The sequence below is a fragment of the Hippocampus zosterae genome, chromosome 3 (genome assembly GCF_025434085.1).
Source record: "Hippocampus zosterae strain Florida chromosome 3, ASM2543408v3, whole genome shotgun sequence".
In the NCBI taxonomy this organism is placed as follows: Eukaryota; Metazoa; Chordata; class Actinopteri; order Syngnathiformes; family Syngnathidae; genus Hippocampus; species Hippocampus zosterae.
In genome coordinates this window covers 13,607,830-13,621,178 of record NC_067453.1, presented here as the reverse complement: position 1 = coordinate 13,621,178, position 13,349 = coordinate 13,607,830, and the positions used below count along the sequence as shown (strand labels likewise).

General features: G+C 46.3%; 1 protein-coding gene across 2 annotated transcripts in view; it reads right to left on the bottom strand.

Moving 5' to 3' along the window:
- Positions 1-13,349, bottom strand: part of ccnd2a (cyclin D2, a) — a 176,878-nt gene that overhangs the window by 9,062 nt on the left and 154,467 nt on the right. For both annotated transcript variants that reach the window (XM_052061791.1, XM_052061789.1), the window contains 3 exons: positions 12,497-12,712; positions 9,893-10,052; positions 1,081-1,229 (listed from right to left, as the gene is read on the bottom strand). In XM_052061791.1, the coding sequence (XP_051917751.1) occupies positions 1,081-1,229; positions 9,893-10,052; positions 12,497-12,667 (480 nt within the window). In that variant the 5' untranslated portion in view covers positions 12,668-12,712. The remainder of the gene's footprint in view (positions 1-1,080; positions 1,230-9,892; positions 10,053-12,496; positions 12,713-13,349) is intronic.

Here is a 13,349-nt window from a genome sequence, read left to right as displayed (position 1 = left end):
TGAGTTAGGAAAGCTGCCCTCTGCTTCGCCACCAGCCTGCGCTGCAAAGCACGGCTTGTCTGGACCCAGGAATGTGGGGAGTTGATCATAGAGCCATAGAGCAACTTAATTCCCACAAGTCCTGAACCGTCCAGTCTAAACACACTGAGGTCCTGTGCTGTTCGGTGCTAACTATTTGTTTTTCCTCAGCTGGTGAGTGGGACTTCACACAGAACACACCAGAGGGAGCCATGCTTTCCAGCCGGGATGCTTTACGGAGCAAAAGGAAAAGGTGGGAGAGGCTTGATTGTCATCATGCAGGCCTGATGGTCCACCCCCGCCCCCTCCTTCTCCTCAGAAGTCTTTTGGGCCAGGATTTAACAAATTCCGGTCGGGGCGACAGCTATCTACCCCCTGTGTAGTGGACACACACAAATTCTTGTTCCAACAGAGTCAACCAGTGCAAACCAAACGTCATTCTTGATTTGGGTTTTCGGCACGTCTCTGTGACCTTGATCTTACCAATACAGGGGGGACGTGTCGATTTCAAAAGTCCAAATAAAATTAATTTGGACTTCCAATGCTCCGTTTTGTTCAGTGCAAAAGAGATAAAGCACGTTGAGACTTGAGACTTCCAGTCGCCTGATGAATGCCAGGTATCGCTAAAGGTCCTGCTGCTGTTTGGACTCGTCTAACCCACCACAGCAACATTCCCAGGATTGTTTATATGAGGAGGCCCTACTCAGACGAAAACCTGACACTTATTTACTAGTCAGGTTTCTGACAAATGTACAGGAAACAAACGTTCTCTTAGTTTGATTAGATCTCGTGGCATGAGTAAAAAAGACACGACGTAGTCAGTTGCTAAGGCTATGAAACTACATCCGATCCAAAATAATAGAACCTCCAAATAGGATGCAGAGCGGTGGTACACCACCGCAAACTACAAGAATAAACATATTGATATCATACTGTAGTACGTAAGCGTGCTCTAATAGCATTCGCTGGTCAGATCTCGGCAGATGCATCTTTTCCTAACCACCGGTAAACACGGGCAACAACAAAATGGGACTAAAATGAGTTTTGTAAATATAAACTCACCACTTCTGTATTTGTGATTTTGGCCAGAAGGTCTGTCAGACTGTCGCCCCACTGGGATTGGTTCACTGAGTCCAGCTGCAAGCCGCAGATTGCTGCCCCCACACTTCCTGTGGCAATCATGGATGGAGGGTACATGGCGAATCTGAAGTCTGTTGCAGAGGAAAAAAGCGAATTGAGTAAAGGTGGGAGTGATGCTGCGCTTATTTTTTAGTGCACAGAGAATATCATGAGCGATTTGAGGATTCCCGGTGAGCTGCATTTCTCGGGCCGAGCATTTCTAGTTCAACAAGTTGTACAAAAAGAAGCGTGCATCGTTACCTTAAAGCAGGAGTTAAACAACTCTATTGAACAGAGGATTATGTATTCCGATGGTGGTGTTTCATTATTTTTAGGTTTTAATGAATATGATGCACAACAAAAAGTGCAGGGTGGGACAATGCCGTATGATTTGGTAATCTAGCAGTCAGTTGATAAATAATCCTTCTATTGCGCACAGTCTGAATGCAGTGCTCGCTAATGACCAGCAGCCTGGATAATGAGGGTTCACTTGGCTTGTAAAGGAGCTGAAAAGCAGCCGCCCTCCCTCACCTCCCCTCCGAACCCCCACTCCCTTTCCCCCAGGCCGGCCCCTTTCCTTCCATCTCCTGAGTAAATCGTGTGCTTGCTGAAAAAGCCCCATAGCGCTTGGAAAGGGAGGAATAAAGAGGCTCAGTGCCTCTGCCAATGCTCACTGCTGTAGGTCCTTTTTCCACGTGTGGTCACAGGCGTGCGTCTCAAAGACCAATAACCTTGTTAGCTCCCCTCACTGTCATTCATAATGCAAATGAGACAGCTTGTGAACGGGCCTGAAGCCCGAAAAGGCAAGGCAACTGGCATACAGGCGCGAGGGAGGGGGGCATGAGAGAGAGAGAGAGAGAGAGAGAGAGAGAGAGAGAGAGAGAGAGAGAATCATAATCTCTCACGCCGCTATTCTCTCTGTACGTCTTGCTCAATTTCTACCTTTCTTTTTGGAAAGCACACAGCCCACTGGGAGGGAGGGGCGGGGGGTTCAACTGAATGACACACATGCTCCCCCCGGCTTTGTCGCGGCAACAGGCGGTGGTTTGCATTGGCGGCCCTCCTATCTTTTAGCATATTAATGGAGTGGCGGGCCAGCGAGATGGAAGGCAGAAGAGTGTGACTCCATTGTCCGGAGTCATCACCTCATTTCACCCAATTGAGAGACACAGCATCCATCCCCCGTGTGCCGATGGCAATTCAGCAAGACAGGCCGGACAAAGAGCGTGGCTGGACAGCGGAGGCGCGGGGGGTCAACAGCAAGAGGAAGATGAAGAAGGAGGGATGGACAGAGTGGCGACAAGGCCACGAGGAAAAAAAGACTGGAAGGTGGTGGGCGTGGTGGGAGCGCAGGGGGGGGGGGGGTTGACATCTCTGCTGCACATCACTCTCAAGTCTGTGTCCAGACCCTTGTGAGGTTTTCCAGGAAGAAAGGAGCTGCCCTCCAGTGACCCTCACCTCCTCTCCTTCCCCCACAAGCATGCCTCTGTTCCTGGGCCACCTTTGGGTTGGGCCAGTGGGCAGCGGGAGGGGGGCAGAGGCAGCCTGTGAATTAACATATTGCCATATTCAATTGCAAAGCAAACGGCATGCCGTGGCTCTGAAGGAGATTTTTCTTCCTTCGTTTTTTCTCCAGCTGGAATCAAAGAGGTGGGCCCTTTGATAGGCGCAAAGGCAGGCCCTCACTGCCTTTTTAACATGCACAGCCAGGCGCTTTCTCATCGTGTGGGCTCAGTGTTGACAAATAAATGAACTTATTATACACCCCTGTGATGGTGGCTGGGCGGCTGCCAGAGGGGCCGATTTATTAAAGGCTATCTCGAGCCAAGAGGAAAGAGCACACAAAGACCCTCGGCATTACATCACTGCTGTAAGAGCACAACTTTCTCCAGGGGGGTAAAGGGAGAAAGACGTACGTGGATTTACACTCCGTGTGATGTGAGAGCAGACTGACAGGCAAAGAATAATATACTGTACGGCGTGCGTGCACATACAGTACGCAGACAGGCGGCGTAGATGTAGTGTCGTTTTGTGGCTGAGCAGAGTGGCTGGGGGTGCGCCGTAAGCTGATTTTCCCAATTCCTGACAAGACAACGGCGAGCGCGGCCGATGCGGATCGAGGCGGCGGCTCGGTGGCGGCGGCACGCGGGGCGAAGAATGCTCGTATTTCAGGAGCCGCTCATTGATATTCTTGTCGAGGATAAACGGTGTACGTCGCCGAGTGGGGACGCACGCCTCCGATGGAAAGCTCCGTGTAAGTGGCGGTGGCTGCCTCGTTTGGCCAGCACGCCTCTCAGTGCCTTCAATGGCCCTTTCTCTTCCCGTCTGCAACTCCATCCTCTCTGGCCTCTGGTCACATCAAGTCTGCTGCCCTACATGGCACACTCCTTGTGGGTGGCTGCAATGTGTGCACGTTCAGCTTGTAAATCAATGTACACTGGAGAGCTGAACACCAGCCATAAAAACCGGCAGAAAATCCCCAACTCTTCTCCAACTCCCCCTCTTTTTCCAACTAAATAAATCAAGGTCCTGTAGCATGTAGATGTCGTACCTGCGGACCATGTTTAGGAAAGGTGAAAATTAAACATTATTTTAGGATCGCTAAATCACCATTACCACTAATGCACCGTCATTCAAAACGCCCCTTGGTTTTTGAAAAGTTTCACATACAGAGCAGAATGTTGTCAAGCCTGTGTAAGCCGGGGCAGCTCGCGGCAAAGCTCCAAGGTAAATCGACTACATACCGATTAACACCAACAAACTTGCTGCAGATGAACGGTTATCCTCATGAACATTCCATCAGGTCTCTTTATGATTAGCACAAGATACCACCACGATAGAAAAGCAAAGGTTTGCTCGCTCACACACTAATGACACGGCATTGGGACATTTGACATGGGTGCAGGATGTCAAACACATAACCTCTCGCTTGACAGACAGCCACTCACCCGCCCGGTGCCAAGTGTTGTACCAAGCTCCTCTCAGTCTCCTCTTTATGTATTAACTAACTCCGATGCTCCCTTTCAGCGTACGCAACAGCATAATAGCCTTACGTTCGACTAAACGGGCACAAATTTCACACTTTGTAAATTGTGAGTCAATTCATCATGACTCTCACCAAGGTCAAACACGAATACTTCCAATGAGGATGTTGGCTTTTCAAGCGCGCGAGTGAATGGAGCAGCATCCAGAGATAAATTCCCTTTGCGTTTCTGGTGTGAGTCAGATGGCCACATGGTTTTAAGTGGGTTGCTGACGGAGGGAACGCAGGACGGAGGGAACGCAGGACTTGCGGCCGTGTGATTCATTTACTGTGTCACACGTTTGTGTGCAGGCTACTTCCTGCTTCATCTGTTGCCAATGCGGCGGCACCGGACATGATCCCACATATCAAGGATGTGAGGATAATTTGTCGGAGGTGGTGGCTAATTTGTTCAGGCTCTGACGCATCCAGTGTGAAGGAGTTTTTTTTTTTTAAACGATAACAAACAGCCGTAAAGATCGTTTCATTGACCACATCTGAGATGAATCATTCATTTCGTGACCGATTTGATGAGTGTCTCCATGCCGACGGCATTCTGGTCCAGTGAGATTGGCATCAAAAGACACAGGATTCACTGAAAAATATTTGCACTGTTGCGTAGAAATTGCATGGGAAAATATTTGCCCACAGTTTCGCCATCTTGTGGAGCTAAAGGATATCCATGGACGAACATCTAGCCGTCCATTTTCAACACCACTTGTCCTGAACAAGGTTGCAGGGAGTTGCTGGAGCCTATCCCAGCTGACTTCGGGTGGAAATCAGGCTACACTCTGAACTGGTCGCCAATCGGTCGCGGGCCGCATATAAAGACAAATAACCATTCACACCCACATCCACACCGTCACTGAGTGGCAACGGATAGCGCACAAGTTAGCCGACTGTACCACTACACTAAGGGTGCCCAAACTTTTTGGACCAAAGATCGACTTTTCGATTAACCAACCTCCCGCGATCGACCCGTTACCGCGCAAACATACACACGCGCACCACGATGAGCAACAGCATGACACGGAGGCATGCGGCGCACTTTTACAGCCTGTTAACTATCGTTGCGCGCATGTACCGTTTTAAAATGCTTCTCTCGGCCCTCAAGATTCCCATTCTCTGCCCGTGCCCTCTGTGAATTGGACATGCTGCAATTGCAGACTGCTGACTGCTGAGCGCTCACAACTTCCGGTGACGCAGGTCACGCGCCTCCGTGGGTTAAAGATTTTCCTGTTTTATTTTTTAAATACTTTTTGTGAAGATGAGACTGACAGGATGATTAGAGTGCAGGGTACATTACCACAAAAAATATATTACTGACATGCACAAAGACACACAACTGTTTTTTTTTTTTTTTTCTCCTCTGCAACCCCTCGCGATCGACTTGGGACCAGTCTGCGATCTACCGGTCGATCGCGATCGACGTAATGGGCACCCCTGCACTACACCATTAGCAACTTTTCATGGAAGACCAATTTCAATTTTTAAAAAATGGTATTAAAATGAAAACGAAACAAAAAACACGTCACTTAATTTATGTTCTGACAGAGACAGCGTTTTGGTGTGAATTTGACCAGCTGTGTGATCATACTGTGTACGTTTAAGAATGTATTCTATTTCAATATAATGTTGGTATTTCTTGCACTCTTGCTATCAAAACGGGCGAAACCCAATGCCAAATTTGTATGTCCTACCAGTGAAATGGACTTTAAACAAGAAAGGAAAAGGAAAAGGGTGTCTTCGATCTAGTGAATCATTAGTTTTCCTCTGTCAAACTAACAAGTTAATGATCAAGTTACTTGACAGTTCAAAGCCACTTCCGAGCCGAGCCCTCCCTTCCATTGGAGGAAAAAAAAATCATCAAATCCCATTTCTAACTTGAAGAGTGTGTCCTCTGCCACTTGAACCACTCGTGATCTACCTCCCAACATGCAGGACAATAAACTTTCTTTCACGGCCAATCTCCAGGTGTTGCATTTGATCCACATGCATGAGGATCCAAAACGTGCATACCATTACATTAAAGGCTATTGGAGTGCACAATAAAAAAAAAGGCGGCATAATCCCTGCCTATATGGCCAGAAGACGAAGCTCAATAACCACAGCGGACAGTTTGGGGTGCATCTGTCTACCCCGCGCACCCCGTCTATTCTCCCACTTTAGCCCAATTGAATAAGAATAGCCGAGGAAGCTGGGAGTGCTTGGTGTGCGTGTGTAGGAATGGAGGTTCATAATCTCCCTTAATGAGCTTGTTTCTGGGCTATTATCCGGCGGGCTGCCTGAGGGAAAGGCCGGTGTTTCCTATCAAGTGGCCCCGCGGCGCTGACCCTCACATGGCTCTGCATATGAAATGCAAGGGCCGACGAGTCTTTTGTCCCGCCTCTCACAGTCTTGAGCGGAGTCCCTCAAGCCATTTGCATCGTCCTGAATGGACCAGCCAGTGTTATTAATTAATACAGAGCCTGCCTACGCCACCTGACAAAAACCCGCCGAGTGGCCTGAACGGAACTGTTTCATCAAAAGCGAGGAGCTATTAGAAAGGAAAAGCCTTCGTCTCCACTTCTCCTTGTTCCCTTGAAGACATAGCGCTACGGTTTTATGTATGCCCCCCCCCCCCGGGGGGGAAGGCGGGGAAAGGGGGGGGAAACGGGAAGGCCACAGGTGACCTGTTGTCGACTGTCTTGCAAATGTAAATCCTCCTGAGAGCTCCCCTCCTTGTGTCGCGTCTTCAGCTCTTCAGATGGGCTCGGAGGAAGCCTTTTGAGAAGATTCTCACCAAGATAACGCAAGATTTACGTCTGGGAACACTGAGCAAAAAAGGGTTTCGAATTCCCAGATATCTTCAGTGCATCGAATTGTTGACTCACTCGCACTCTTGTTTTTCTGCGTCCGGCCCTCACTACTCTCTGTTTGCCGAGTGCATACATAAATAAATGGTCTGTTGCTAATCCAGCACTATCTGCGGAAAGGCTCTCTCCGAAGACGCAATGTCAGGAGGACTCGGCTCGTAAACTCACTTCCACTCCCTCGATGAAGCCGATGCGGACAAAGTGCATGCTGAGTCTTTCACAACGCTACTTTAAGAATAGGTACGATCACTGACATGTTGTCATTACACAAGAATCTACACGACACAGAGGGAGTCGGCTCCTTTTTCTTTTTGCTTCAGCCCATCGTTCACATTCACCCTCGCCTTTTTTTCATGGTGGCTTTACATTTTTGAAAAAAAAAATCTTCTATTTTAAGGCTACGCAACTCTGCCTTCCTCAGAAACATGTCAGTAAAAGGGACAAATTCTCAAGGGAGATGCATTCCTGTCTGAGGCCTGCCCAAAATGGCGCTATTGGTGGCGTTAAGGAAGAGTGATCATGAATAATAATACATCACTCCTCCTGCCCTGTTGTAACCTCGGTTTTGAGGTGCTGTAAAGAGGAGGCGCATACCTCCCCACAAGGGAAAGCGCTCATGTCCTCCAGCTGTGGGGCACGAGAGGCATGGGAAGTGAAGAAGGAAGGAGATATGATAACGTGCAAATCTCCTGCATCTTCTTCACCGCCATCTACAGATCAGGTTAAAGGCTGCGTGCCCCTCCCAGGCCTCACTTGATGTTTGATCTTGTGGGAACACTCCACCTCACAATAGCTTGCCAAGCCTCCACGCCTGTCCATCACTTCTCCCAACCTCGTGCCACATGGGAATGCTCCTCGACCGGCCGAATTTGCTTTGAAGTGTTACTGGAGGCTACCGGTGTGCCTCCAAAACACTGCCGCATACCAGACTGTGACATGGCAGAAGATGAAGGGAGTCTAAACTGTGTAACATCTTCAATGACATAAGTTGAATTTGGAATACTTTCATCTTAAAGTTAATGCATCTCACTTACTGTACATGACATCAGGCCAATGAGCTGAGCTGTACTTTGATATGGAGCGCAGAGAAGAATATGCAGCAACGCGTTTACATCATGGGAAATGTATGCAGTTGCGCATCGCCACGGCCACTTTGCCTTTTTTCGGCTCAGCTCTTGATGCCTCACGTTGGGGCGGCTGCTTCCTCCACTTCAAACAATATCGTGTAAAGCTGCAGAAACCAAGTTGCATCGAACTCATCGGACATGCCAGAAAAGACCACCAATGAAGGGAGATGAGTCTCATGTATTTACTTTGTGGTCACGGAAAGGAGACACGTTTTATTTAGGAGCACTTCAATTCAACAGCATATTGGGAGACTATGGCGTGCAACAATGGAACATAATAAGGATTGTTTTCCTTACTTCTCGCCACATATCCAGCAAAGTTGATTGACTAACCTGCTTGAGAGTAGTTTACGTCACCCTTGTGTCACACTTAAAAGCACAGCATATGCAGGGAGGGGGTGGAGTGGGGGGGGGGGATTCACTTTTAAACCGTCCCCGTTCCTACAGTGGCACGGACATGTTCGTAAGTTGCAACAGGCTGTAGTCCATCACTAACCTACACGACGCAGTAGTAAAGTCATCATTACAGTGAATAGTTCCAACAAAAATACTTAGGGACCAATGAGAAAAACAATCAAAGGTAAAAAAAACAAAAGAACAAAAACAAAAAAAACCCACTATGTCTGGCAGAAGCGCAGCAAAACTTTTTTTTTTATATAGTTTTACCACTACTGCATTTTTGGACCACATTTTAACCGTACAGCACTTTGAGTTGTTTTTTATGTGTAAAGTGGCATGTAAATAAAGTTTGATTGATTGATTCAAATTCTTAAAACACACTGAAATTATTAAAGCGCACTACTAATTGTAAACCAAAGTTGTTACAGTACAACTCTAACACCAAAACTAATATTGAAAGAAGATTTTCGTTAATAAATAAAATGTCAACAAAAATGCTTTTGAAAAAAATGAAAAGTAACCGAATCTACTACATTTTAAGCTTACGAAACTAACTAAAACTAGTTTGTTCGCAGATTTTAAAAGGAGGTATAAACCAGGTGATGTCACTTCACTTTGCTGTGACAACACAGCAACAGTCTTTGTTCGAGTCTAATACTTTATGTACGTGTATTTTTTTTGCTATAAAAGATCAAGATGGCGCCGTAGTTGGCAGCCATCAGCGAAGGCTCTTCAAGAGCTCAGTTTTTTTGTTTTTGTATTTTGTATTGTCATATGGTGTTTCTTTTCTTTCATTTCGACCCATTGTGGACTGTTTTCAGCGTTTTGGCCACGATATTCGTCGAAGGAAAGGAATCTGTGCTTGATGGTTGCGCCTTCTCGGCAGCACTTGCATAGCAGTACTGATTTTGATTGGGAGGAATGTTGGCGCTAGTTGACCGCTGCCCCTTGACAGTCCCGGGGCGCTTGTGCTTTTATTTTAATTTTTACGTATTTTTCATAGCCCCGTTTTGTTCAGCGGAGATGTCAGCGCTGTTGGGACAGTCTGCGTTGGGTGCGACTGGATGGATGGCTGCTGGAGCTGAGGATCAGACGAGAGGAGTGTCGCCGTGTCGTGCGGATGCGTATTTGGACTTGAGAATCAGCGCTTGGAATTGAAGGGGATTTACATGGGACAGTAAAAGTAAAGCAATCTCTTTTTTTCATCAATGACTATGATGACGGATGATGCACCGGCAACATTTTAGAAATTGCCTACCTCTGATAGTATGCATCCGTTTTCCCACAGGAGCATTGCAATATATTCATGAGGCTATCCATGAGCAAGCATCTGTTGCTTGATTGTAACGTACCTGTGGCACACAAGGCGATGAACGTCTGGACATGTTTGCGTATAAGAGTCAGTTTATCCTCAGGCAGCGGCAGCCTCCTCACTATGTGCTCGATAAAGTCATTTGGCGTCACTGCTGCCAGGTTCCACTTCAACTTCCCCAACACCACCAGTTCCCATTCCTGAAAAAAGGAGACACCAGCGGATGGTGGAAACAGACGATCAGGACACAAAAATTAAGGGAGAGGAGACCTTTACACATTTTGCCATTGTTCGCGTAAGTTACGTTTCTCCAGCAAACCCAATTTTGGTTTTTGCATTATGTATTTTCTCTTTCATACAAAGTAGCGATTCAATTGCAAAAACTTGTTTGTAGCATTTTAATTTCCTTTATGTAATCTGATCTGACTTTCTTTGTCTGTCGACTCAACCCTCAGTTGCCATTCAAACAACCGTCCGTGTAAGCATGCCTTATGAATTCTGCCTAGCAACAAGTGGCCGTGTAAACATGTGGCGCGTCTAACGACCGAAGATTTGAGCAATTCTCTCGTTTCACATTGCTGTGTTTCCAAGACATTCCACATTTTTAAAAGTTTTATCAAATATAAATATAAATGACTAGCTGGTTGTGTTGCCCATACGATTTATCCTAAGACTGTCTTCAAAGGACACAAACAGTGAAAGAGATAACTTCAGTTTTCACAGTATTTAGCCAGTTGTTTTCATCCAAAAACTTGATCTGGTGCAGATGACAATTATTTGTGTGTGTGTGTTTTCCAGCCCAACACAAAGAAACACATGCAATGTCACCAGCTCAGGTGACCTCGCGACTGCGTGCTCCCTCCCTGCTTGTCTGTCTGGCATCTGGGACTTTCCTAAAGAGGCCCAGTAGAGGTTCCGCTGTGTGTGAGTGGAAGGGAAGGAAGACTGTGCATTGGGGAGAATCAGCATTTTATCTGCATTCAAACGCTGAAAGAAATGTAAAAATACTCTTAACCGGATTTCCTCCCACATACACCATTAAAAGTAATTTGGAAAATCTCCGTAAACACACACCATTGTCAAGTGCCAAACAGACCTACAATTCATATGTAGAAATGCCTTGTACCGACACAAGACATTGCTGTAGCAGTATTTTGAGTCGGGGGAACGCATGCTGCTGTCCATGTGATAGGACGTGACACTAGGTGTGGTGTTCTCTCGTCTTAGGGTGTATTGTTACTTTCACTTCCGAGAGCAGGAGGTGATTAATTGAAGAGTTAGTGACTAATTCAGGAAAATATTTAGTGGTTTGGTTCCGGACTACTGCCTTGTGACTGCAGCCACGGATGGTACTCATTTTCTTCCTCGGAGAGACCGCGTGGTCACAGTCATGAGATAATCCAACATGGCTGCCCCTGACCGTGTATGTTGTTTTTTTTTTTTCAGACATTCAATGTTCTACTTATAATATCATGATATGATGGGACCATCATGTGAGCAACAAGATTTATTAATGCATTTAAGTGCCTCTTCCACAAGTGCAGCTGCACTACAGAATCTGTGACCAAAAAAAAAACTAAACTAAAAAAAAAAACCTTGCAACATAGCAGAGCTGAATGCTGAGTGGCAGGTTGGCCCCCACTTCCTTCTGCTACTGCCTTCCTATGGTCACACCTTCTCTCGAACATTGTGGTTCAATTTACAAGAAACTCACCAAAGATGAGGACCACAAAAAAAAAAAAGAAGAAGCAATCACATGCACTGAGCAGCTGATTTCTGTTTCCTGTATCTGCATGACAGCCAAAATACTGCCTTATACAGAAACAGTGAGAGGAAGCATCAGGAAACAAACAGCAGAGGGCCTCAAAATGTAAAAGTTAGACATGCTGTTTGATGGAGTGCACCTCTTTCAAATGCTGACCATATAGGTCCGAGAATGGAAATAAGAGCGCTCCGTCGTCGAGCCGCCGGCTGCTTCAGGACCATCAGCGGCGTCTGAATGATGAAATCAGGCCTCTTTCATAACACGGATGGAATTGACGGTTGTTTACCGAGGAATGTTTATGTAGCACTGCAGAGCTTCGTTATCTGATGTGAGGCCTAAGTAATTGCTTTGCGCAGGTGACGGCAGCTGCGGATATCGCAGGCCTTCGCAAACGAAGAATTGTTATATCGCCTCCGACGAGCACGGTAATCATGTAAAGTAGAACCAGAGTGACATAACATGGCATCATATGCTCGTGCATCGGCGGTTATTTTGGGATGGAGGCTGAACTGTAAAAGGCAAACTTGGATTTCTCCGTGCCTCTCTTTCACTCTGACAGGAACAGAGTCAGAAGTTTGGCCGCCATTCAAGATGACCTCGTTGCTCTGCGTGTGCAAATATTTGCCGCTAGATGGCAACGGAGACCACTAGACAAACTTTAAAGCCCAGCCAGAGGGGTCTGTACAGTAAGGAGCCCCTGTGGAGCAATTCACTCGTGTGTGGCTTTTGCGTTTCATTAAAACACAGACTGAAAGTGTACCCTGGATTACATTTTTTTTTATGGGGGGGGGGTATAGTTCAAAACACGATGAAGATAGGGGGGAAAAAAGTAGATTAAAGTGTTGGTGTTGAGCAACTGGTGACTTGAATGTAGCTTACCAGCAGCTCTTGTGGTCTGATGGAGTTATCTGTGTAGATGCAAAGCTTCTCTGCAGTTAATGGACGAGTCTCTTTCAATTTGGATGCAAGAAACATGCAAACTGCTCCCAGCAGCTGCAAGTTACACTTTTTGGTCGGGACAACTGCTAGAAATCTGTCTAAGTAGTTCATGGCCAGGGGAAAAACTTCTTCCTCGCACTTCTGCTCCTCACAAACCTAAACAGAGAGAGAGAGAGAGAGAGAGAGAGAGAGAGAGGTTGGGGGGAGGGTTGCACTACAATAAATACAATATAATACAATACAATGCAACAATGTTCGGTGACGTCAAAGTTTATTACCCAACACTCGAAAAGAATAAATACGCTTTAAATGTCATCTAAAGGCACATACAAATGCGATGACACTCGAAAGTTGGGGACCAGCCAAGAAGTTGCGCTCGGTTCTGATCGATTGCGACATCACATTTCATCGACGTGATGATTAGAACCAAGTTTGAATTAAGTGTGAAACACGTCAATACAGTCACACTCCTGCAGTTCATTCACGAAGAAAATGAATTCAAGTCACAATCGAGCCGAGCCCGAAAACACCCAGCTCATAGCGCAGCACGCGGAAACACTTTTTCTTCATTCGTCATGTTTTTCAAAAAATATTTAAAAATAGAAATAAATTGCCCAGATGCGTTTCTTTTTCACCATAATAAGCTTCGGCGCTTTACACATCATACCCGACCGTTCCTATCTAAATTGTTCGAGTATTAATGCGAATAAAATGTCAAAATAAAAGTCAAGTCGCAAGACGCTGGGGTTGCGTGCGTCACCAGCGAGCCGATATTCACTTCAAAAATTAATTA